Raw genomic sequence first — 24,338 nt, 5'->3', positions numbered from 1 at the left:
ATATACTGTGGTATTAGAAAACACAAGTCTAAATATATCAACAATCAAGTTGTGTATGTTTGTAAAGAGTTCACTTGAAATAACCCAATGAGTTAAAAGTAACAAGATAGAAAAAGATGTATCAAGTAAATCTCTACCATTTTGCATCTGTGCTACTGCATTAGGCTCCAGACTGTTCATCCTGCTTCCTCTCCTCCCATCATACTCCCCTCTCCCCACCACTTACCATGCTACTTTTCACACAGTAGCCAAGTGGTCTTTCTAAAGTGTAAGTTAAGTTAGACAATTAGCCTTTGTTCAAAACCCTTCCTACATAGGATAAAATCCTTACTGAGGCCCAAAGGTCCCTCTGATCTGGCCTTCCCAGGCTATCTGTCTGACCTCTGACCACTACTCTCCCACTTCTACTACACTGATGTACCCACACTGGCAACACACCAAGCATTTTTCAGCCTCAGGGATTTGTACTCATTTATTCTATTCAGATCTCCATTCACATGTCATCTAACAGAAACTTTCCTGAGCACCCTGTCTAGAATTTCACTTTAATCACCATCTGATTACCTCCCTTTTTCTTTATAACACTTAAACATATCTGTCATAATCTATATGTGTTCTCTGATTTATTTTCTATCACTAGATTGTAAGGTCAAGAACTTGGTCTTATTTGTACCATATTCCTTGGAATAGTGCCTGGCACATGGTAGGTGCCCAGTTCATATGTGTTAACTAGGTACTTTATATTATATATTACTCTATTTTGAAGAAGAAGAAACGGAGGCATAACGAGAATAAGTAATTGGTCTAACTTCTTATTCTGGTGAATGGTGGATTAAGTGAAATAAATACTAACAAAAGAAGACAGTATTGATAATGAAAAGAAATTTTTTTTTTTTTTTTTTTTTTTTTTGAGACAGAGACAGAGCATGAACGGGGGAGGGGCAGACAGAGAGGGAGACACAGAATCGGAAGCAGGCTCCAGGCTCTGAGCCATCAGCCCAGAGCCCGACGTGGGGCTCGAACTCACGGTCTGTGAGATCATGACCTGAGCTGAAGTCAGACGCTTAACCGACCGAGCCACCCAGGCGCCCCAATAATGAAAAGAAATTTTAAGGCAAAATGGATTAAAAGGGAAAAAGAGAAATGCTTCATGTGAGTTAAGGAACAGTTTAACAAGGATTTATCTGTATTATAGCTCCTGTATTTTCAGAGGGAAAGAACAAAACTTGGTAATTATAAAGGGAAGAAGGAAAACTATGGTTCTGGTAGAAGACTAAGCAGCAGAACAAGAAGGCCAAATAATGAGAGATAACTGTAAAAATTTGAATTGCAGTTAATAAGCTCAATCCTAGTAGCTACACATTCATTGTACATGTGTAAAATATGAACAAAAATAGACCATGCTCTAGGCCACAGAGAAACAAGGTTATGCAGAACATATATTTAACAACAAAGCTCCCAACAAATTAATAAGAGAAAGCCATATAACCTATGATAAAAATGGGTAAAGGATATGAACAGGCAGTTCTCTAAAGATACACAAATGGCCAAAACGTACAAAATTCACTAGTAACTAGAGAACTGCAAATTTAAAGAACAGAATTGTGTCATTTTTCATACAAATAATAACAAAAAATTAAGGGAGATGATGATAATAAGTGTTGGCAGGTTTACGTGGTAAGAAGTGCCCTTAAATGCTAATTGTGGATTTGTAATTAGCTGTAGCTCTGCAGAGTAACTTGGCTTTACCTTTTAACATTTCCCTTTTAACCTGATTTCCTAAAATCTTACCCTGGAACTCTGATTAAATTTGGACGGGGCTTCGATTTTGTAGCTTTAAAAATACCCCAGGGAATTCTTACCCTGGAAGTTTGGGTATAGTAGGTATTTTCTCTTTAAGACACACTTAAAGGTGTCTTAAAGAATGCTAGTGTCTACTGAGTTAACAGATTTAACAGGAAGACAAAACAGTAATGAAAAAGATCTGTATGTATACATTTTAATTATATTTATATACATTGTAAGAAATGATTCTGCCACTCCCTGCCGAAATCTTTTGGAGAGAGCCTTTCTACAATCATCACCACAAAAAGTAGCAGTACGTTTTGGTGCAATATATTTTATGTCTGAAATATTGTTAACTTGATGGAAAATAAGGTGACTGTCTGGAACTTTAATTTCATGATAGTGGTCAGTTTTACATAATTTATTTAGATAGTTCCTGAAGAATGCATTTGCAATAGTAAGAACAAAGAAGAAATGTAGAGTTCAGCCATGTTTTTCCACTGTCTTCAGAAAAAGGTTAGTAGCTTTCCCATTGCCTCACAGTGCATCAAATCCAAGCCTACCATCACAGAATTTGGGCTTCATGTAATCTGGCTTTCCTTCAGCCTTCTCTCTGGGTTCTTCAATATGAATTCTCTTCTTCTGTGTTAAAAGATGTGTTTGTTGTCCCAAAAAAGCTCTCCCCTCCAACCTAAAGTATTTTCTTTCCTGCATTTGCATGGGCTAAAGTCCAGCCAAAGTCATAACACTTTTGCAAAACCTGTCTCAGTCCCTACTACTGTGTCCTTTTCTTCTCTACTTTTAAAACTTCTCTATTATTTATGGACTGTTCTGCTTACTTTGGTATTTTAATCATGTTATTCTTATTTATGTCCTTGTTTTGTGTTTAATTATAATATTGTCTAACGATGGCATGTCTTACCTGCTTACCTGTCATATAAGCTCCTTGAAGGTTGCTTTATTTCTCTAGAGACCATATAGCACTTAGCACATCCCTAAGTAAAACATTTGCTGAATTAATAAATAAATATGTTTGTTGTAATAAAGACATTGGAATTTCTTGTCCAGTTTTTGTTTGTTTACGTTTGTTTTTATTTGTTTTTACAGTTTAGAGTGTTTATATCTCGGAGGAAACTTCATCAAAGAAATCCCACCAGAATTAGCAAATCTGCCTTCTCTAAGTTACTTGGTATTATGTGACAACAAAATTCAAAGTGTGCCTCCTCAGCTTTCACAGTGAGTAGTTTCAGGCAATCTAAGTACACATAGAGATCCAGGCTTAGGAATTTTTGTCCTAAGTATTCATCCCACGTATTTTATATGTAAAAGAGAATTAGACATTCTCAAAGTAAATGATACATGAGAATTATAGTTTTGAGTTTGCTGTGAGTTGAGTTGCTTATTTTTAATACTACTTTTAAATGCCCTGGTTTATTCCTCAAAATATTTGGTTAGCCAGTTTTCTCTAATCAGAAATAGAGTAATTTGGCATAGATTTCTCCAGGGTTTATGGAATTTTAATTGATTTTATATTTGATATGAAGCATTCCTGTTCTGATGAAATAATGTGAAAGAACTTGCTTTCTGTTGCATTTTAAATCTTTGTAGGTATCTGAATGATAAGGCATACTAAAAAAAAAAATCTTTAAATCTAGCATTTGTATCAGCCTGGCACATCAGAATACTAATTCTACACTCTCTAAGATTCCATGGGCAAATGTCATTTCATGATATTTACAAGTCTGCCCTCTAGTTTCAGTTCCTTTTTATTTTACTTCATTGACCTTAATGGCTCATTCTCTTGGGGAAATCAAGCTCTTCGCTTAACTCTCTTGGTAGTTAGCTTGCTCCCTGCCATTGATTTTTATACTACCTTCATTGTAGGTTGCATTCACTTCGTTCCCTCAGTCTTCACAATAACTTGCTGACATACCTGCCTCGAGAGATCCTCAATCTTATTCATTTGGAAGAATTGAGTTTGCGAGGAAATCCATTGGTTGTTCGTTTTGTTAGAGATTTAACCTATGACCCTCCAACTCTCCTGGAATTAGCTGCACGGACCATTAAAATTCGAAATATTTCCTACACTCCCTTCGATCTTCCTGGGAATCTTCTTAGATACTTGAGTTTAGCCAGCAATTGCCCAAACCCAAAGTGTGGAGGTAAGTTCATTCAGTATATATGTTTCCTGTTCCTTGAGCTTTTTTTTTTTTATATTGATGATCGAAATGTTTTTAATTACTTGTCTTATTTCAGAGAAAGGCATTTAATCTGTTTCTGTTTCCCTCATCCTTTCACCCTTTTACCAAAAAGAAGACATTTCTCCCATCTCCCCCTTCCTTCCTTCCTTCCTTTTTGTTTTTCATTGGTTTTGCTTTTTTGCTTGTTTGTTTGTTTGTTTGTTTTTACAATTCATACAGAAGGAAAATACCCAGAAAGTCTCAGCATGTCTTTGAACTGTCATAGGATAGTAGAGTAAGACAGTAAAATGAGAGGAAACACAAAAGAAGCATTAAACAGTCCTGACAGTTTAAGTTTGCGTGAAAATCAAGTGAGATCATTAGTGAAACCGCTTTGAAACCTGTAGATTAAGAACCTGTGGAAATGTAAGATTATTTAAGGTTTATTTCTTTATTTTGAGAGAGAGCGTGAACAGGGGAGAGGCAGAGAGAGAAGGAGAATGAGAATCCCAGGCAGGCTCTGCACAGTCAGCACAGAGCCTGATGTGGGACTCAAACTCACAAACCGTGAGATCATGACCTGAGCTGAAACCCAAGAGTTAGACACTTAACTCACTGAGCCACTCAGGTGCCCCAATAGTCCTAACAGTTTAAAAAGAGTCTCCAAAATGTGTAGCCACCTTTCATATTTATTTGAAGGACATTTTCGTAGACCCACTGTTCTGAGTATCAGGTACCTTCATAGAACATGATTCAGGATGTAGGAGAATGGGCTGAATGTGCCAGTTTTGGAATGTACCCTGGACTTATATATTCTTGTAAATCCCTGGCTCAAAATTTCTTGAGTTTAGAATATTTGGAGAGAATTAAAGAAATGGTAGACTGTAAGGCAGAGTAAAATAGGAAATCAGAGTACTATTGGAAATCAGTGGAGGGAGAGAGTATATTTAATTGGGTCTGGAAAAGATGAGATGATTCTTGAAGTATGAGTTGAATTTTGATATGGTAAAATTGAGGATAGGAAAGTTTTCAGTTGGAGAGAGCAAAATTGGAGACAAAACAGTATGGGGCACACTATGGTTTGAGTAATAATTGCTCAAATGTGCAGTTAGGGAAGTAATGAGAGAGGAGTAAAAGACACATTGAGGCCTAACTATGAAGGGCCTCAAGTGCCAGGGTGTGTGGGTGGGAGCTGGTGACTGATAGCAGGTCATTTTATTTTGGCTCTCTCCTAAAGGACTTCTTTTTAAAAATCCAATATATGAGGCTACAGAAAGGTTTTTACTATTGTAGGAGAAATGTAGGTGCTAAGGAAATGGTGCATAATGATGATCAGAGCCAAGTGAGATTATCCCTGAAAGTCCCATTGTGTCTTGAACTGTTTGAAGGTTAAAAGAGAAAATGATTTAGGTTCCTCAAAGAATATTAAAAAATAAAAACGACACTGTTGGTTTAAAAAGGAAAAAAAAAAAAGACAATACCCTGGGCCATTTCTGGCCACTCACTCTTAGAAATAGAAGGTGTTGTGCTGTGCCAGATTAGATGTGCTTATGCTCTTCTCTGTGGTTCTCCTTTCCCAAGTTGGCTTTGACAGTGGTAAGGGACAGTATCCTTTTAAATGCTTTTTTAAAATGACTTCTTTAGTATGTTGGCGTGTCCTTTATCTCAGAAACAAAAATACTTTAAAAATTATTAGTTTAAAAGTTAAGATTATTAATTATAAATTGAGCCTTTGATACTTTCCCGTCAGACTTATTAACTCTTGAACCCTAAGTTAAACAAAAATAAACTTATATTTTGTGAGGGTTTTTTGTCTTTGTAGAGTCTGAGATCTCAGAAATGACAAGGTAGTATTGTACTGTTTTAGCGCATGGTAACTCTATAATGCTTTATTTTATTACTTCCATCTGTTTTTAGGATGCTAACACATTTTAGGGAATTTGTTATCAATATTAACTGACCACTTTATTGCATTTATTTTTTTTCCTAAATTGTTCAAAGTAACATACCATGAAACACCCTTTTTAAACTATGAATTATTCTTACAGTATCAGAAAACTTTAAAGTTAATGGGGAAGGTATTAGGAAAAAGTTAAATAGAAATCATTATTTCTCCTTTTCTTGAACCACATCTTTTTACTTTAGTCCCTTGTGTGATATACACAGAGTAGTTGGTGCCAGAGGAATTTTAGAAAAAAGAGGTTGAGATTCGCTGCAGAAAGGTGATGGGACCCAGAGTTGTAGATGTTCCAGTTAATACTGAACCCTGAGCCACAGCAACCTCTGCTTTCCTCTCAGCTCTAGCTGTATTTTTACTTAGCTGAAAGACCCCAGATTCAGGAGCACTAAAGTAGGAATCAAAAAAGGGGAATACTAGTTTCAGTCTACCTAACAATATATAATTGCGTGAAAATCAAGTGAGATCATTAGTGAAACCGCTTTGAAACCTGTAGATTCAGAACCTGTGGAAATGTAAGATGGCATTTTGCCTTCCCAGTGTATATGAACAGGAATACCAGAAGTCATCTCCTTCCTGCACATTTTGTAAATGACAACTTAATCTTTTAAGATCATTATTAAAGCAGTTTTATGGGCTTTTTTAAAGCTTCTTGACTGAAGGGTAGTACCAAGGAGTAACTTGGGGAACAGAGGAAGAACACAACGGTGGGTATCCTGTAATTTCTCCATCAGCCACTGTCCACCAAGTCACCCAGAGAAAACAAGCTAAGTAAACAGTATCCCTTTAATGCCAGCTCCCTTTAAGTTAAATCTTATCTGGCCTTCTCTTTGCAGCCAAATTGCCATCCCTAAGACCTTCTGCTATTTCTGTAAATACCTATAGAAGCAACTACTGCTTCTGCTTAAAAGAGAAGACTGTATATGACTTTTCTTCAGAATGCTGGAGAAGGGGTTGAAAAAGAAATGGCTCTTTGCTTTGTAATGATTATTTTGTACTTAATTCCTTCTTCTTTCCAGGAGTCTACTTTGACTGCTGTGTCAGACAAATTAAATTTGTGGACTTCTGTGGGAAGTACCGCCTCCCACTGATGCACTACTTATGTTCCCCAGAGTGCTCTTCCCCTTGCAGTTCTGCCTCTCACAGCTCCACATCCCAGAGCGAATCTGACTCAGAAGATGAAGCTAGTGTTGCTGCACACAGAATGCAGAAAGTTCTTCTTGGTTGAAAAGAATGCAGGGTGGTGTGAAACACTAAAAGAACTGAGCAAATGTGGTTAGAAAAGAAAATTGAAGTTCACTGGAAACCAGATCTTCATCTTGAATGTCTGTGGAAGAGTCGGAGATGACGGAAAAGATTTTGTATTTCATCTTCTTATTCAGCAGGAATGAGTCCAGTTCCATGTTTGGATTCTTTGAATATAATTTTAGTCTGAATGGCAGTTTCAAATTTAGCTGATTCTTTGCAGTTTTCACTCAAGTTTTTCACGAATCATACAGCACATTGGAGCATTCTGAAGAGCAGTGTTATAATAAACCATGAGTGGTGTGACTTTGACAGTTGAGATGAAGAAAGAAGTGATCAGAGCTGTAATTATTACCAGAATTGTCCTTGGGTTTAGGCTGAACACTATCCCATAACAGGAACTGCCCTCCCTTCTTGTATCACCCGTGTGTCTAGATTACAGAGCCATTCAGATAAGTTCCCAGATGGTTACATAGGACCTAACCCTTTCTGACCTACTAATTGGTAAAGTAAGGAATATAACTTTTATGTGGGATTTTGAAACTCTTCAGTACTGCTCTTTTGTTCTATATGATTGTGGTTTCCCTTCTGTAATCCAGCAATGACTGTTATAGTGCCTTAATCCTAGCAAGGTTTTAGAAACTTATTCAAGGAATGATGCCAGAGTAGCCTGTATAATCTGACATACTATGCAGAACGCTTTAAAATATACTTTAACAGAACTAGGTAAACAACTATATTTGAATTTTTTGTTTAAACGTGAAGTGATCCCTTGTAAGCAATCACTTTTGCATTTAATGGGAGGCAACAGTCTTGATTAATCTTTTCATTAAGGCAGATAATAGCTTTTGATATAAAAATCTGTCAGATTTCTTTTGACAGAAAAGAGATGTAAGCTCAGAGAACTTCTTTGTATCTTGCATTAAAGGAGTGGGAAGATGATTTAAAAATTTTTAGCTCACCTCTGACTCCTTTGCCTGTGTGTACTGAACTGTAACTTTCTGTACATTTTAAAGAAAAACTAGAAAACTACTACAACAAGCCAAATAAAATTGTGGGCAGCACTCATTTATGTAAAGACTTTAAAGCAGTCTCGAAATCGTGTGAAATAGAGCAATTTCTAAAACTAGTTTAACCATAGAATACTTTATGAAAGTAATGTATTGATAACAAGGAATTTATTGAAGACATCTAAAGTATAGCAGAAAAATGTGTCACAAATTAATTGCTATTAGAAATGACCAAATTTTTATTAACTAGTTTAATATGCAATAAAAATTGAATGATAGTACAATTATAACTTGATATTATAAAATGCACAACACATACTAGCAGTCATTAGATAACTGACCAATAATAATAACATGATGTTTTGTTGGTAAATGTTACCTATACAGTCGTACGCAGGTCAGAAACACATTGGAACATCAGAGGATCTCCTTTCTGACTTCTTGGCTTTCATGACTGGGGCACACCATTTCTTAAAACCAGATTGTTGTATAATAATAATAATATGTACATATGTTAGGGTTTTGTCTCATGTTATTTTTTATTTTAGAAGAAAATATACTGTAGGATAGTTCAGACTTTATTATTTTATTCATGAAACATCATGAGAGTTTCATGACTGCAGTTGTGAAACGCTGCTATAGAATGAATCCCTTCACCTCGTTATAATGTAGTAAGATTCTTTTTTCCTTTTGATTCAGAAATTGTCTATGTCTGTAGAAGTAATCTAGTATGTTTCTGCTGCCTAGCAATGTAGTACATGGGTGATTATATCATAATATGGAAGTAATGGAAAGCCTTTGTTTACTTTTCCACTTGAGCCACAGCAAGCTGCATACTACAAAATTAGGAAAGGTAAAGATGACTTAGGCAGTGCCTAAGTGGCAAACCCAAAATGTTTGTAACTGAGTTAATATCAATACATAAAATATTTTCATAGAAAATAATGTGTTCATAGTAATATATCCAAATTGATAGGACCAAATTTTTCTGGCTTAAATGCCTCAGTTTACTAATTTATTACCAGCTTGACCTAAGTAACAGCTTGGGTAATCTTCTGAGAGTTAGTCTTCGTAAAATAAATGGGTAGGTATGTCAGTATAGTATTTAACCATACTTACCTCTTTCCAGCTTCCCAGAAAGAAGTTATACTGATTGGTCTTTACAGATGTAAATAGGTCCAACCAGAAATAGTTTCTGGACTTTGCTTTATATGTAGATGTATACCATAATATACAACAAAGTGTTTGTTGTACGTGGACATTTGAAAATCTAAGATCAGTGTGTAGCTGTCTTTAGTGACTTTTACAAAACTCTACATTTCAGTTGTTAGTTTTATCTTTTTTGGTTTTTTGTTGTTGTTGTTTCGTTTTTAGGAGTTAAGGTGCCAGTGTTGCAGGGGGACCTTGGGCTAGTCTTGTCCCTTGAACACAGATCAATATATTTTTTCTTTTAAATCTTTGACCTAACCTTTTATAAGAGCTGCTAATAATTTCTAAGATTTTTTGTTTCTCTCCTCTACCTTACCTTTTTTTCATAAATGGTGATTGGTAGAAATTAGAAGATGAGATGCAAGGGACTTGATAATTTAACAACCAGATAATCAATTCCCGAATCATATAGCTATGTATTTTAAATGTAGTCTCTCTCTTTAGTTGCTAAGTCATCTGTTTGTGTTTAAACTAGTTAATAAACTTTATTTTTTGAGATTTACAAAACCTGCGCTAATTTTCATAGTGAAATAAGTTTTTGATACTGCTCTAATTTTAGTGACCAGAACTTCTGTGTATCAAATTACTTCACCACAGCATTAATGTGTCTAGAATGGAATTTTTCAGTGTTAATATTTGAAATGGAAATGGGTACATTGAACATTCTTAGTAATCTTTATTCTTAGAATCCAATTCTCAGCATCACCAACTCAGTTTGAATAGTCCTAGGATTTTAGGAAATAGGAAGATTAGCTGATAGAACATTTTGCTTCCATGGTGCCAGGGGTTGGCTGACCTAACGACAAGCTAGTCGAGGTTCTTAGTATTCCTTGTATTTGAGTACCAGAGGTATATCTGAGGGTTTACTGTTCATATTTTACTTATATATGTATGCCAGAGGAGTCTCTTATTCTGAAATTTCTATTCTTTGGAATTTTAAGTAACCAAATTTAAAAATAAAGATGCATTGTAAACTGTACCTCAAATTTGAGAAATTTTTATGTTGATGTAGATAAAAGTTAAAGGCAGTCCACGCTGGTGCAGTGTAATACTGCAGACCAATTCTACCAAACATTGTAAATATCAATTTAAGCAAAGAGTAGGAAACGGCTGTTTGCTGGAGTGTTAAATGAAAGAAATCTTTATAACAAAGGGCAGGAAAAGAGAAGTCACCAGACACCCCAGGATAGCCCTGAGCCAAGAAAGTTCTTTAAAGTAATAGTGAATTGTTTTAAAATCATGTGGCCCATTGACAACCATCTGAAAGTCTTTATCACTAAGTTTCTTTGGTTTCTGCTATTGGGAGATTATCCACATCCCTCTATGATGACAAGCCAGCAAGTAAATAGGATTTTCTTAGAGCCAACTTTGCTCTTTCCAAAGGGAGAAAGTAATACCTCATTAACCTGAAATTTATGGTACAGCCTTAGTTAGTGTTTACCTTTTCACTATGTAAAAAAAGAAAAAAAATACTAAGCAAATAATTGGTGCAAATAAAGTTTGATCTTTTAAAGCATTTTAGCAGTATTTATTTATATAAAATGTTATTCTAAGTACCCTTTGTAGGCAAAACAGCAGTTATAATATGTGTATGTAATTAGTTAAGCTGCATTTATTTAGAAATACCTAATTTTTACTTAAATGACCCTCTTCTTATCCAAATTAGAGATTGTATTATGTTAGTATAAATATTATTCTGCATTTAGTCCAAAATAGCTTTTAAAAGTTCTGCTGGTATTAACAATAAAGGCTGATACGTATGTTTTTAGGCAACATGATCTGTGATACATATTTCTGATTCTGTCTGTGTAGAAAAGAAGTACCTGTCACTGTTTCTGTATTAAGCACCATACTCTGTATAACATTAATGTGATGAATTTAATAGAATCCACTTCTGTATTTTCATTATAGCCATGATCTTTTTAAAGGCGACAGTGTCTTCATGTATGCTCAGAAAGTGTATGCCTTAAATCCTTCATTGTAGACCCAAAGTTTGGGGCACTGTCATTTAGTAAGTGGTTTATGACAGCCTAATGACCTTTTGCATTTGACTTGAGGGAGGTAGACTGTGAGTGACCTGAGGAATTCCTTCCCCTAAAACAGGGCCTAATGTCTATGAGTCTAGAGCTTCTGGAGAAAGAATCCTAATCATGCATACTATGGGAGAAGGTCAAGCCATAAGGATCAGGGTCCTCTGAAATAAAATCAGTGAAAGGTATATTCTTTTTTATATTATTTTGTAAAGTAAATTTATCTGCTACCACTAAGGGTGACAGCATATAAAGGCTGTCATGTTAATAGCATGATGCAAAGATTTTACTGCTGTGAGGCCTAGGATATTTTGTGAGTGGTTTCTTTGTAACACTAGGTTGCAAGGGGCTATGTTTTAACATTTTTCATGTAAATATCTCCATTTTTCTGTCTCTCCGTGGTCCATATTTGTTGCGAATTGATGTATAAAATAACAGTTCACTAACAACAAACATTATTGAATTATTACAGGGTAATACTGATTTAGGTGCTACTAGACTTTTACCTGGGATTTGTTAGTCTCAGTTTGTCCTAAGGTACAGTATTCAATCTAGTAAATATTAAAACTTACTAGTTTAATGAAGGTTATGTATATACCACTGTACCAGAAAGCCATGGTTGGATTGACTGTATGCATTCACCAGAACTTACTTTCTGTGGTTGTGAATAAATGGGATAAAACTTTTATTCTAAATTGTAGTTAGAAGAAACTGGGATAAGATTGAAAATGCTGTTGCTGGTACTATAAAACATTACTAAATTGGTTAGTTCTTCTGTCTACAACTGATGTTTTAAGAGAATCCTTTTAAACTCAAATGGTTGACATTGATGTGGTCATTGATGTGATGTATGTTATTTAGAAGGAATATTAATTTCAACAATCACTTTACAACAGTTTAATCATGGAGAGACCTGTGTGCCTATAATTGGTGTTTGTTGCATTTCTGAGCCCACTTTGTATTCATGAGAAATGAAAGTATAATGGGAGAAATATTTTAAATTACCAGTATTTTAACTTTTTATAAAGTTTGGGACTTTAAAGTATCAACAAAGGATATTGAAAATATATGTACTTTTGCTTTAGTCAGATTACTTTTTATTGTCTGATTTCTTAATTTTATCTACTTGAAATCTTGTGAATTACAAATATCTATAAATATATAGATATTTAAAACTTAATGATAACAATAAATGTAATTCAGCAACATGATTCAACAATTATATTTCCTTTTCAGAATAAGATACAGTTAAGTGCGTCAAATTTATATATTACTTGGTAATGGCAAATGCTCTAAAAATATATTTAAGCTACTTCAATTCTATACCTCCTTTTTCCCCTCACAGGACTCACAAGAGAATGTGATGTTATATTAACCCTCTGTGTGAATTTTGCCTTATTAAACATTGTGCCTTATTTTATTAAAAGTGCTTTCTTGGAATTTGATTCTGTATTCTGGAAAAGTGGCAGTATTTTAATTTAATTGAACTTTTAGAAAATCTAAAATCCTTATAATGTTGGTATTTGCCTGATTACTTGCTGTACCACTGCTCATCTATTTGTTGAACTTTTTCAGTACATGAATACATACATTAAATTAAGCATGTATTAGCATTCACTCTCTGTGCTGGATGCAAAGGATAAAAGATGAATTAGACCAGGTACCTTTCTACCACAGTTCCTTCTGCTTCCACAGTCTTATCAGACTTATGGATGCATGTTCTAATAAGAAGTTGGTGAGGCCATTTTGCTGATGAAGGTCAGGTACTCCATTTCATTTAGTCCAGAATCAAACAATCTTAACACGAAGTAGTATAGTACTAACAGCACACTAATATTACGGTACTTAGTATTGTTCTTTAATGCCATTATTTTGGTGGCCCTATAACACCTGACATTTTTCTAGATTCCAAAATTGGAAAGAATATTGTGGTTGGTTATGAGTTGAGGTAAGCAGAGTGGGTAGAAAAGACACATTCTTTGCAAAACAAAATAGGTAAATGTTTCAAATTTGCTGAGATGGAAAAAGCTTACCACTTCCCTGGTTAGTATATAGGAGGGCTTCTTGGTTAAGATAGGCTCAGAAATTGAAGGGCAGAAGAGAAAAAAACATCGGGTGTGTTAGGGTCAGGCGTAAGGCAGGGTAAAGATAGGAGTCAGAGGCTAAAAAATTTTAGCGGTCAAAGGCTTTATTTGGGAACTAAGGTCTCGCGGGCGAGGTTCCGTGACTCAGGGAGAGAGAGAGAGTGAGGAGTCAGGGAAGTCGCCCCCAGGTGTGGTGGGTGAGGTTTTTAAGCTGCAGCGGTTCCAGGTTTAGGTCCAGGTGGGCCTTTTTCGCATCAGGTCATGCTGTCGCTCCGTGATTGGTTGACCTCCAACTCGTTCTGGCATGCTACTAGGGGCTTTTCATTGGGTTGCGCTGGCAAGATGGCCGTCCCCTCTACTGTGGTTCCAAGGACATCCTAACATTCCAACCTCTTATTGGTGATAATGGGCGACGGATCTGATCTGGCTGCTTCCTGCGGGTGTAAGGGTGACGTCATGGTATGTGGGGTCTGAGGTTGGAATGTGGAAATATGGCCGGACCACCATCTGGTGAAATGCAACCTGGGAAACTTCATGAATTTGTTTTCGTATGAAACGGAGAAAACAAGGTAAGAGCATAAGTATTATACAGATAGCAACTAGTGGTGTGACTATGGTGAGGAGCCAAGTTAGGAGGGGTGATTGCCACTAGGAGGTTAGGGGGTCTGAGGATCCTGGGCAGGTGGATAGAGTTTTGTGGATTTCCTTTAGGTGTTCTATATTGGTTTCAACTAAGCCTGATTCATTGAGGTAGTAGCAACATTCCTCCCTCAGGAACAGGCATGTTCCCCCTTTTTCTGCTGTCAGGAGATCTAGGGCTCGTCGGTTTTGTAGAGTGACCTGTGCTAGGGAGTTGATCTGCCTTTGTAAGGCAGATAGGGAGGTTGCTGAGGCTTCTAATTTATTGAGGATGTCTCGGCCCAACAGGGGGATGGGGCAGGAGGGGATGACTAGGAAGGAGTGGGAGAAGTGGAAGCCATCCAGGCAGCAGGTGAGTACTGGTGTGCATGGGGGAATGGAGGGGGTGCCATTTATGCCCATGACCGAAACGGAGGACGGCATGGTGGGGCCGGAATAGCTCGGCAGGACAGAATAGGTAGCCCCCGTGTCCAACAGAAAGGAGATGGACTTACCCGCTACCTGGAGTTTTACCCTGGGCTCAGCGTGGGTCACCGGAGTTACTGAGTCTGGGCCTCCTCAGTCGTCATCCTCCATCTCCAGCAGTTGGAAGGCAGAGTCCAATCGGGGTGAAGCCTCGCCACGTGGGGGAGTTGCTAGTCTGTTGTCCCCTGGGTTAGGACAGTCGGATTCCCAATGGCCCATTTGCTGGCACAATGGGCATGGACTGGTAGGCTTTTTGGGATAGGGACACTGATGAGACCAATGACCTTGGCCACATTTAAAGCTTGGCCCCGGAGGGGGCTGTGGTCCAGAGGGCTTTATTGTGGCTGGCCTCAGGGCAGCTACCAAGGCTTGGGTCTGTAATTGTACCTTTTGTTGGAGACAGGCCTATCGCCGTTGTTCTTGAGCTTCTTCTCGGCCATTAAAAACTTTAAAAGCCATCTTTACCAGGTCGGCCATAGGGGTTTGAGGACCATCTTCGGCCTTTTTTAGGTTTTTTTTGAATATCAGGGGCTGATTGGGAAATAAAGTAGGTGGCCAATACTGTGGCCCTGGTGGGGGTGGTAGGGTCTAATCTGGTATACTGGGTAAGTGACTCTGTGAGCCGGCTAAGGAAGGCTGCGGGATTTTCACTGGCGTCCTGTATTATTTCTTGAAGTTTGTTAAAATTTACTGATTTGGTTGAGGTTGCCCTCATGCCTGCTAGTAGGCACGGGATCATCTGGTCCCGGCGCCAGTGACCATTGCCTGCATGTTGGTAGTTCCAATTGGGGTTGGCCACCAGGACAGCATCGGCCCCTACAGGCATAGTGGGGTCGGTCATGTGAGTTTGGTCTGCATGTTCCCTGGCTGCAGCCTGGATGCACTCCCTCTCCTCAGGGGTGAGGGTAGAGGTGAGGATTACATAGATTTCATACCATGTGAGACTGTAGGCTTGGGCAAGCTATTGGAATTCCTTAATGTATTGGGTGGGGTCAGACAAGAATGACCGTAGCCGCTTTTCAATGGTGGATAAGTCTTGGAGGGAGAAGGGGATGTGAAGGCGAACCAGGCCTTCAGGTCTTGCCACCTCAGGGAGAGGTAAGATGGCCGCTGGGGTCTGTTCGCTGGGAGGGGCCTGAGCACGAGTTCAGGATGATATGGGAGGCGAGGGCGGGACGGCTGGAGGTTGGGAGTACGGAGGGGGGCGAGGGCTGGTGTGCGGTGAGGCTAGATCCTCTAACGGGTCGAAGATCGGGGAAGTTGGTGAGGTGGGTCGTCAGGGGGTTGTGGGTGGGCAAGGAGCATGCATGCAGAGGGGCAGGAGGAACATAGGTTGGGGTGAGACCTGAGGTTCCAAGAGGCCATGATGTAGGGTATTTCTCTCCATTTTCCCAGCCGATGGCAGAAATTGTCCAGATGGGTTAAGATTTGGGATTGTAAAGACCCCTCTGGTGGCCATTGAGAATCATCTAATTTGTAGAGGCCAGACTACAGTGCAAAGGCGGATGAGTCGGTTACGACGAAGTTCACCTTGTAAGCCCAGGAGCCGGAAGTTTTTTAACAGACATTGGGGGGGAGGTAAGAGATCAAGGCGGTTTAGACTCGTTATTCGCCATTGGCGTGGCAGGGCGAGGTGTCCCTCGCGCCGCAATAAGGGGCCTATTGGCGTGCGGGCCTTGCAGCATGCGGAGGAAAGGAGACTGACTTGCGAGACGTCTCTTGTGGGTGTCAGCCATAGTTGGAAGAGGGAAGGAGGGGTCTGTCCTACTTACCGGCTCCTGTAGGCGCTTGAGAGTAGGGTGGTTGGCCTCTGGCTTGGCAAGGAGGGAGCTCAGCCAAGGGAGGCGAGCTACTACCTCTCCCCGGGTTTCGGCACCAAATGTTAGGGTCAGGTGTAAGGCAAGGTAAAGATAGGAGTCAGAGGCTAAAAAATTTTAGCGGTCAAAGGCTTTATTTGGGAACTAAGGTCTCGCGGGCGAGGTTCCGTGACTCAGGGAGAGAGAGAGAGTGAGGAGTCAGGGAAGTTGCCTCCAGGTGTGGTGGGGTGGGGTTTTTAAGCTGCAGCAGTTCCCGGTTTAGGTCCAGGTGGGCCTTTTTCGCATCAGGTCCTGCTGTCGCTCGGTGATTGGTTGACCTCCAATTCGTTCTGGCACGCTACTAGGGGCTTTCCATTGGGTTGCGCTGGCTGGCGAGATGGCCGTCCCCTCTACTGTGGTTCCAAGGACATCCTAACAGGGTGTAACTGACCTCTTTCCTGAAGAAAAATTTTCTTTAATGGCTTATAAACTGTAGATACTAAATAGGAAGGCAGAACATTTCTGGGGATAGTAACACTTGGACATGTCCTATCCACATCAGTCACTGCCAACTTCATGAGCAATTCAATTCCATCAACATTCTCTAGAATGTTAGAGCTAGAAGAAACTTTAAAGGTATGAAATGGACTCACTTGTTTGAGAGATGAAAAAAATTTAAGCAAAGAGAGACTTGTCCAGGAATCAAAATGTCTGAATCTTGAATCCAAGCCTCTGGATTCCCACTTCACTGCTACTCACTATAACATTCTCCTTTATCTAATACCGTATTCTATGACAGGATATCATAACACTATTGGTACTGAATTGTTACTTGCCAGCCACATTCAATGTGATGCTGCTGCACTACATCTCAGAGTATTCACAATTTTAGATCTGGTAGGAAACTATAGATAATAGTAAATATCTGGGAGCTTGTTACTGTTTACAAAGCACATTCAAGAACCTACCTTAATTAGTCCTCATGACACTTGGGGTAGGGTTAGATTTGGTGAAGTTTGTTGGTGTAGTTTCCCTTCTCTGAGTTTAAAATAAACAAATTGACATGGACTTGAGAAAGGAATCTAAATGTCAGCTTTACCGTACCGGAATTGAGCTTCTTACATTCTCCCTGAATCAAATGTAACCAACCAGAATCACAGACTTCCCCTGCAAGGGGCTGTCTACCCCCGGATGGCATTCCACAAGGCTGAGCAGAACATGATCCAAAGGAGGTCAGGTCAAACATAAACCCTATAGTGCTGCCCAATAGAGAAAGCTGGAAAAATTATCATCAGACTTGGGCCATCTAAGCAGATGAATTAGTCTTTCTCCCACAGGGAGGAAAAAGATGCTAGAAAGCTTTCTTCTGGGCAGCTGCTCTCAATTCTCATTGCACATTAGAACCACAATGGAACCTTTCAAAATATATAAATGCATGGACCCCATCTCCAGACCAGTTGAAACATGATCACTAGAGGTGGAGTCTAGGCATCAATAGTTGTGGAGGCTCCCAAGTTGTAGGTGACTTAGCTGCCCAGCAAGGGTGATAATTCTTTTTTTTTTTAATTTTTAAAAAAATTTTTTTAACGCTTATTTATTTTTGAGACAGAGAGAGACAGAGCATGAATGGGGGAGGGGCAGAGAGAGAGGGAGACACAGAATCAGAAGCAGGCTCCAGGCTCTGAGCCATCAGCCCAGAGCCCGACGCAGGGCTTGAACTCACGGACCGTGAGATGGTGACCTGAGCTGAAGCCAGACGCTTAACCGACTGAGCCACCCAGACGCCCAAGGGTGATAATTCTTAAGTGAAAGTCCCCTCATGATGACTTGAGTTCAGTGGACTGGGGTTTTGATAGATGAAGAAATGGGCCCAAAGTGAGATGCGCCCAAGTTCTCTTAGATAAATAGTGACAGAGCTGGGGCTAGAATCCATTTATTTTTTTAATATGTGTGTTTCTTTTAATTGAACACCTACTTTAGACCAGGCACTGACTGCTATTCTAATGGGGTTTTTTTTTTTTTGTTTTTTTGTGGTTTTTTTTTTTTTGTTTTTTGGTTTTTTGGCTTTTTTTTTTGCTTCTCCCTGTCAGCCACTCTCTTTTCCGAACTGAAAGTGTTTTGAGGGTGTTTAAGATGGTATATTCAAGTGGATTGGCCATATTGAAGCCAACATCAACTACATCAGAGTGTCTGCTGAATCATGGAAAACAAAAGCAGCAAACAGATCAACTTCACAAGAAACATTCATGAAAGGATGACTTGGTCAAATATTTCAGGTTATAGCCACAAGGCAAGAGATAACCTTCCCTTTCGGTGAGGAAAACCTTATCAAGTTGTGCTCTGGTTCTTTTGACCATTGATAAAGACATGGCTAACATCTTAAGCAGCAGTGAGGAGCAGACTGACATTACCAAGAAAGATAAGAAAATGTAGGCATCTGCCTACGGTCAATCCATAAACATAGATTCCATGATAGGAAAGCAAGTTCAACTAAACTACACATTTTTATAAGCACTACACATAATTTCTACAACAGTTTGTTTTCGATCTAGCTATGAGGCTGTATGATTATTTTACTACTTAAATCTGAATAATCATGCACTCTTAATACCTTTGTAAATAGAGAAGATTTAAATGGAAAAGCAAACCTGTTCATGATGCCATGGAAACTCATGGAAAAGAAAATATTCCATGATGCCATGGAAACTCATGGAAAAGAAAATAAAAATATGTGAAATAAGTTTAACTTTGAAATTAAGCTTAGGTTACAGCCAAAAAGCTACAATTTTAGAATTTTGTCCTTATTGTTCATTTTAACCTCTTTCAAACTTGACAGTGGTCTCCAAGTTTCTTCCTTATTTTAAGTCTAATTTTATCTGTGCTCAGAACTCTTTCTATTTTTGTAGCTCTCAAATATTTGTAAGTTCTTGCATTATTCCCTATACCCTTTTTAGTCATCTCTAGTTAGGTCTTTTCATCTTTCCTTCTAGACTGGTGCACATACAGCCAGGGGCAGAGTTAGTAATAAGAACTTTACCCCTGAATCTGCAGTTAAAATTCTACCCTTTATAAAGCCTACAAGGGTCTGTTGTAGTGAATAACATGTCAATGAGTCTCTCTGAAACAATCTTTTTCATTTCTGCTGAGGGCAGCATGTCATATAAAAAAGACGTGTGTAATTGACTAATGGATAAGAAGGAATTAGATGAATACCAGGTGTCTATGACTTAAACTGCAGTGTAATTATAATTAATTCTTAATTCTGGCTCACTAGAGGAATTTCTCTCTAGTTCTAAGTGATCACAGAATCAGTGAGAGTTTGAGAAGTCATCATCACACCACTTTACACAAGAGGACAATTCAACTATCCGGGTGAGAATCTATCTTATTTTTAAGTACCTCAGAGAAGATTTTACTTCTTTAGCAATTGTGAAGCTTAACAATTGTCACTGGAGGAAGTATTTCCTAAGGTTCTTGTGATCTGTGCTAGCCAGATTAGATATGGAGACAAGTTTTAAATTATTTATATCAGCAGAGAGGCACAACGACATTAGTAATACAAAGTATATGCAAGAGTGTGTGCACGCACATATGTGCGCATGCATGCACACATGTACATGCATGCTACTCATTATATTCCTTGTGTACCTTTGGCTCCAAAATGTTGCTTCTCCCTTCCTCTCATTACATCTTCTCTGTCCTTTCTCCCAATCCAAAATTCCTCCCATCACTCTAAAAACGAATGTACACAGGAGTCACACTTCTAATAAGTGTGCAAAACCTCTTAGGAAGAGGAAAATGAGAACACAACAGGATCACAGCTCTATGCAATGGAGACCTAAATCCAATAATATAAGAACTGGACATCAACCTGGTAAGTTGAGAAAAGAGAATTCTTCACAGTGAAGCCTTCAACCTTGACACTAAGCAGCACCCAGGCTAGTGTAGCTACAGGAGCTGAGGTATCTAGGAGGAGGAAAGAAGGACAAGATGCTTCCCAGCCACTCTTGGCTGATTATTTAATGGATGCCCCAGTAAGGAAGGATGGTGATTGATAACGTGAACCACAGTGAAGTTATATATGCATATTATTTGTAAGTTTGCATATTAATCATTGTAAACTTATCCCAAAGAGAAGATTCACTCTTTTACATATTTTTGTATATCCTTATGAACTCTCAGGTAATATAATCTCTTCAAGGTGCTGTTAAGGAGAGGAACTTATGGGGTGCCTGGGTGGCTCAGTCTGACTGGCTCAGGTCACGATCTCACAGTTCATGAGTTCGAGCGCCGCACTGGACTCTGTGCTGACAGCTCAGAACCTGGAGCCTGCTTCAGATTCTGTGCCCCCTTCTCTCTCTCTCTTTCCCTCTCTGTCTCTCTCTCTCTCAAAAATAAATAAACATTAAAAATTGTTTTTTAAAAAGGAGAGGAACTTAAGTTAGGTCAATAATTATTAATATTGAGATAAGCACAAATCCTTGTACAATCCCGCATATTCCCACATACACATACACACACAGGTATCCATGCATATATACATATCTGCCCAGCCAAAGATTGAAGTTTGATCACTGGGCACAGAGAGCAAATTGTGCCTGTCACTTTCACCTGACCATGTGGCCCAGAGAGGAATAAATGAGCTGCTAGGTGATCCTGCAGGCAATACTGGGCTTATTGTGTGATAGGATTGATTTTTTTTTTTCTCCTTTCAAAGATGCAGTGCCAAAGCCATCTTACAGTAAAGACCAAGAAGTGGATCTGACATAAAGCAGGTGTTTCTTTTTCTCAAATCAGAATTTGAAGGGATCTGTTTATCATTAATAATCCTATTACCCTGATGAGGGTGATTTTCCTTTGCATGCCCTTTAGCCCCAAATAGCTAACATTTCATCTCTTTTCTTTATGCAACCATGAGCACCAGGGCAAGATTAGGCAATCATTCATATATGAACAGATCCAGAAATACAGACCCATGGGTGCACTCCTCATAAAATTAGACAGTTAGGAAGGTGGGAAGGTCATATTAGATGCAGACATTGATTTAAGGAAATCTCTTTGTACTAAAAACCAGTCTTCAAAAGATAGCTGCATCACTAAAGAGTTTGGGCACTGGTGTCTTGCTTTTCTTCCTTTTCTTCCTCTTCATTCTCTTATTCTCCTCCCCCTCCTTTTCTTTCTCCTCTTTGTCCTTCTCCATCTTCATTATCATGATGATGTGTAGGTCACAGAATTAGACATGGAGGTCAAAGAGGTATTCATACCTTCTAAGGGCTTACTAAGTGCCTAAGGACTAGAACACCAAGAAGATGGCAGTTTGAGTACAGTTGCCTTCTCTTCAACTAGCAACTACAATCTTTTGTCAAATGGCAGCTAAGACCTATGGGTGTATGAATAAATGTGAGGCTATGGGCACTGTATGAGTCCTGGAGAGGGAAAGATGCCAGGATTCCCCTCCCAAGACTACAAGACAGAGCATCACTGGAAGTGCTCAGGACAAAAACAAACCAACATATCCAGGGAAAACTTGGCTTTCCAAGATCTTATGGATCCTAAGGGTAAAGGTTGATTTCAGCCCCACATGGATGTATGGCTTTTTCCAGGTCCCCAAAAGACAAGAAGGAACTGAATGGTGAGCTATGTCTTCCCTGCCTCTGAGGCTGAGAGAATCAGACCAGGGAGAAAAGGGTATCTTCCTCCCTGCTTCAATAAAAGTCTTATGAATAGTTTATCTCTACACAATGAGCTCAAAGAGAGGAAACCACTTTGCTTTCCACCATATCTATGACTGCTGCCTGTTAAGACACCACAAATAGCCCTGAGCCCCACTGATTCAACAAAGGAAATAACAACATACCCAAAGAGACTCAATAGCAGACAGGAAGATCAACCGGAACAGACAGAACAAATACCAAGAAGACACAAGTGCAAGAAAAAAGAAAGACCTTTAGCACTAACAAGAGAAAGGGGTGGGGGAGGGAGAGAAAGAGAGAAGAAAGGTGGGAACCAGAGTGGGGAGGAAAGGAATGGGGGAAGCAATGGGAAATGGAAGAAAAAAAGAAAAGATTTTTAAAATAATACTGCATAAATGAAAGGAGAGAATGATCACTCTTGAGACCTAAATTAGTGGGCTAGAAGATCAAATGGAGAAAATATCTCAAAGCACAGAGCAAAAATAAAAAGTGACTGAAATCATCAGAGAGAAGACGGGAGACTTAAGGATAGATCCAAGAGACTTAGCATACAGTATAGGAAATGTGATTGGAGAAAAAGTACATATGAAGGAAAGACAATAATTAAACATATAAAAGGAGAAAATTTTCTTGGACCAAGAAATACCTAAGTCTACAGATTGAATGAGATCTGCAAGTTCCAAGCTGAACTTATGAACACACACACACACACAAACACACACACACACACTTAGGAATATACTGGTAAAATTTTTGAACTCTAAGGGGAAAAATTTTTTTTACAAACTTCCACATAGAAAGTTGCCTTATTATAAAGAAAACAGAATCAGATCTCTTATCTGCATCACCAGCAGTCAGAAGTCAGTGGAATACTAACGTCTACAGATGTCTGACAGAAAAGGACTGCACCTCAAGAGCTCCATGACCAGCCAAGACATAATTCAGTCTCCACAGTGAAAGAAGATTGCAGATATGTAAGAAGACAGAGTAACACCTATGTTTTCCCACTAAATACTTTAGAAGGGGCTCTAGTCAAATAATAGAGCCCAAGATGATAAGGAAGGAAATGGTAGTGAATAACAAAACTTAGAATAAATAGGTCAATATAAAGACAGATATAGATACGTAGATAAAATACATATGTAGATAACCACAGGCTGAGCAATGTGTAAGTTGTTAAAAAAACAAAGACCAACCTTGAAAATTCCCTGTGCAGATAAAACCAGGTCAGTCATACAAAGTTTAATTTAGCTTATTTTGCAATGCTAATGTGACCTGGGTCATTTCTTGCTTGTGCCTCCAGAAATCATACGCAATAGTTAAACTGTTTCCCAAGGTTGATCTGAGGTAACCACTGATCAATTCCCTATCATATAGGAAGATTCTAATATTATAACCAATTTCTGTGAAGAATAAACAGTCACTGCTTTCTTACTACATAAGCTGCTTCAGAACAATATACCTCTGAGTCTGAGTTCATATTTTGGCAAACTGTCTCTTTGGTGTATGTGCAATAAACTTCTACTATTATTTCAATGATTCATTGGTTTTACTTCTGTTATTTCTCAACTTTTGATAGGTGTATAATCCAAACAAAATAACAGCCAAATATATAAGGCAAAAAATTAGAAGAAATACAAGAAGAATTTGATAAAATGCATTTATAGTGATAGAGTTTAATATTTTATTTCAGAATTGGGCAAATCTGGTATATAACAAATATGGGATGACATACAAGTTGAATAATACAATCAATAAACTTGATGTAATAGTTCTGTATAGAGTCTAATATCCCTCAAACAAATAACAAAACATTTTGGAGTACCCATAGAAAATTTACAAAAATCACTCATATTTGACCACAAAGAAAGACTTAACAGATTCTAAAAACCACATTCTCTCATCTTAATTCAATAAAGTTGACAATAAATAATGTAAGGAAGACTAAAAACCATATACAGAGGAAATCAAAACAAAATTATAAATACAGTATTAATAAAGCAATGAAAAAGAGAACGCTTTTTACCAAAACCCAAACATCACAGTGGAAACTGTACTCTGAAGAAAATATATACCTTAAGTGATTTCATTATTAAAGAAAACATAAAAAATAAAGTTTGTTTTTATCTTAAGAAATTAGAAAAAAGAGCAACAAAGTAAAAAAAATTGGGAAGAGCGAATTAATCAAGATTAGAGTTAAAATGAAAGTAATAGAAAAGAGGTAGAAAGCACAAATAAATATAAA

The 24,338-nt window shown here is 38.3% G+C and overlaps 1 protein-coding gene across 5 annotated transcripts in view; it reads left to right on the top strand.

Moving 5' to 3' along the window:
* Positions 1-24,338, top strand: part of LRRC58 (leucine rich repeat containing 58) — a 106,422-nt gene that overhangs the window by 12,664 nt on the left and 69,420 nt on the right. For 4 of the 5 annotated variants that reach the window (XM_042998905.1, XM_042998907.1, XM_042998906.1 and 1 more), the window contains exons 2-3: positions 2,893-3,021; positions 3,670-3,947. In XM_042998905.1, the coding sequence (XP_042854839.1) occupies positions 2,893-3,021; positions 3,670-3,947 (407 nt within the window). Of the gene's footprint in view, positions 1-2,892; positions 3,022-3,669; positions 3,948-6,941; positions 12,843-24,338 lie in introns of those variants that run through there. The other variant, XM_015544788.2, reaches the window with a different exon arrangement.

The sequence above is a fragment of the Panthera tigris genome, chromosome C2 (genome assembly GCF_018350195.1).
Source record: "Panthera tigris isolate Pti1 chromosome C2, P.tigris_Pti1_mat1.1, whole genome shotgun sequence".
Classification (NCBI taxonomy): Eukaryota; Metazoa; Chordata; class Mammalia; order Carnivora; family Felidae; genus Panthera; species Panthera tigris.
This window is presented reverse-complemented; position numbering and strand designations above follow the sequence as displayed.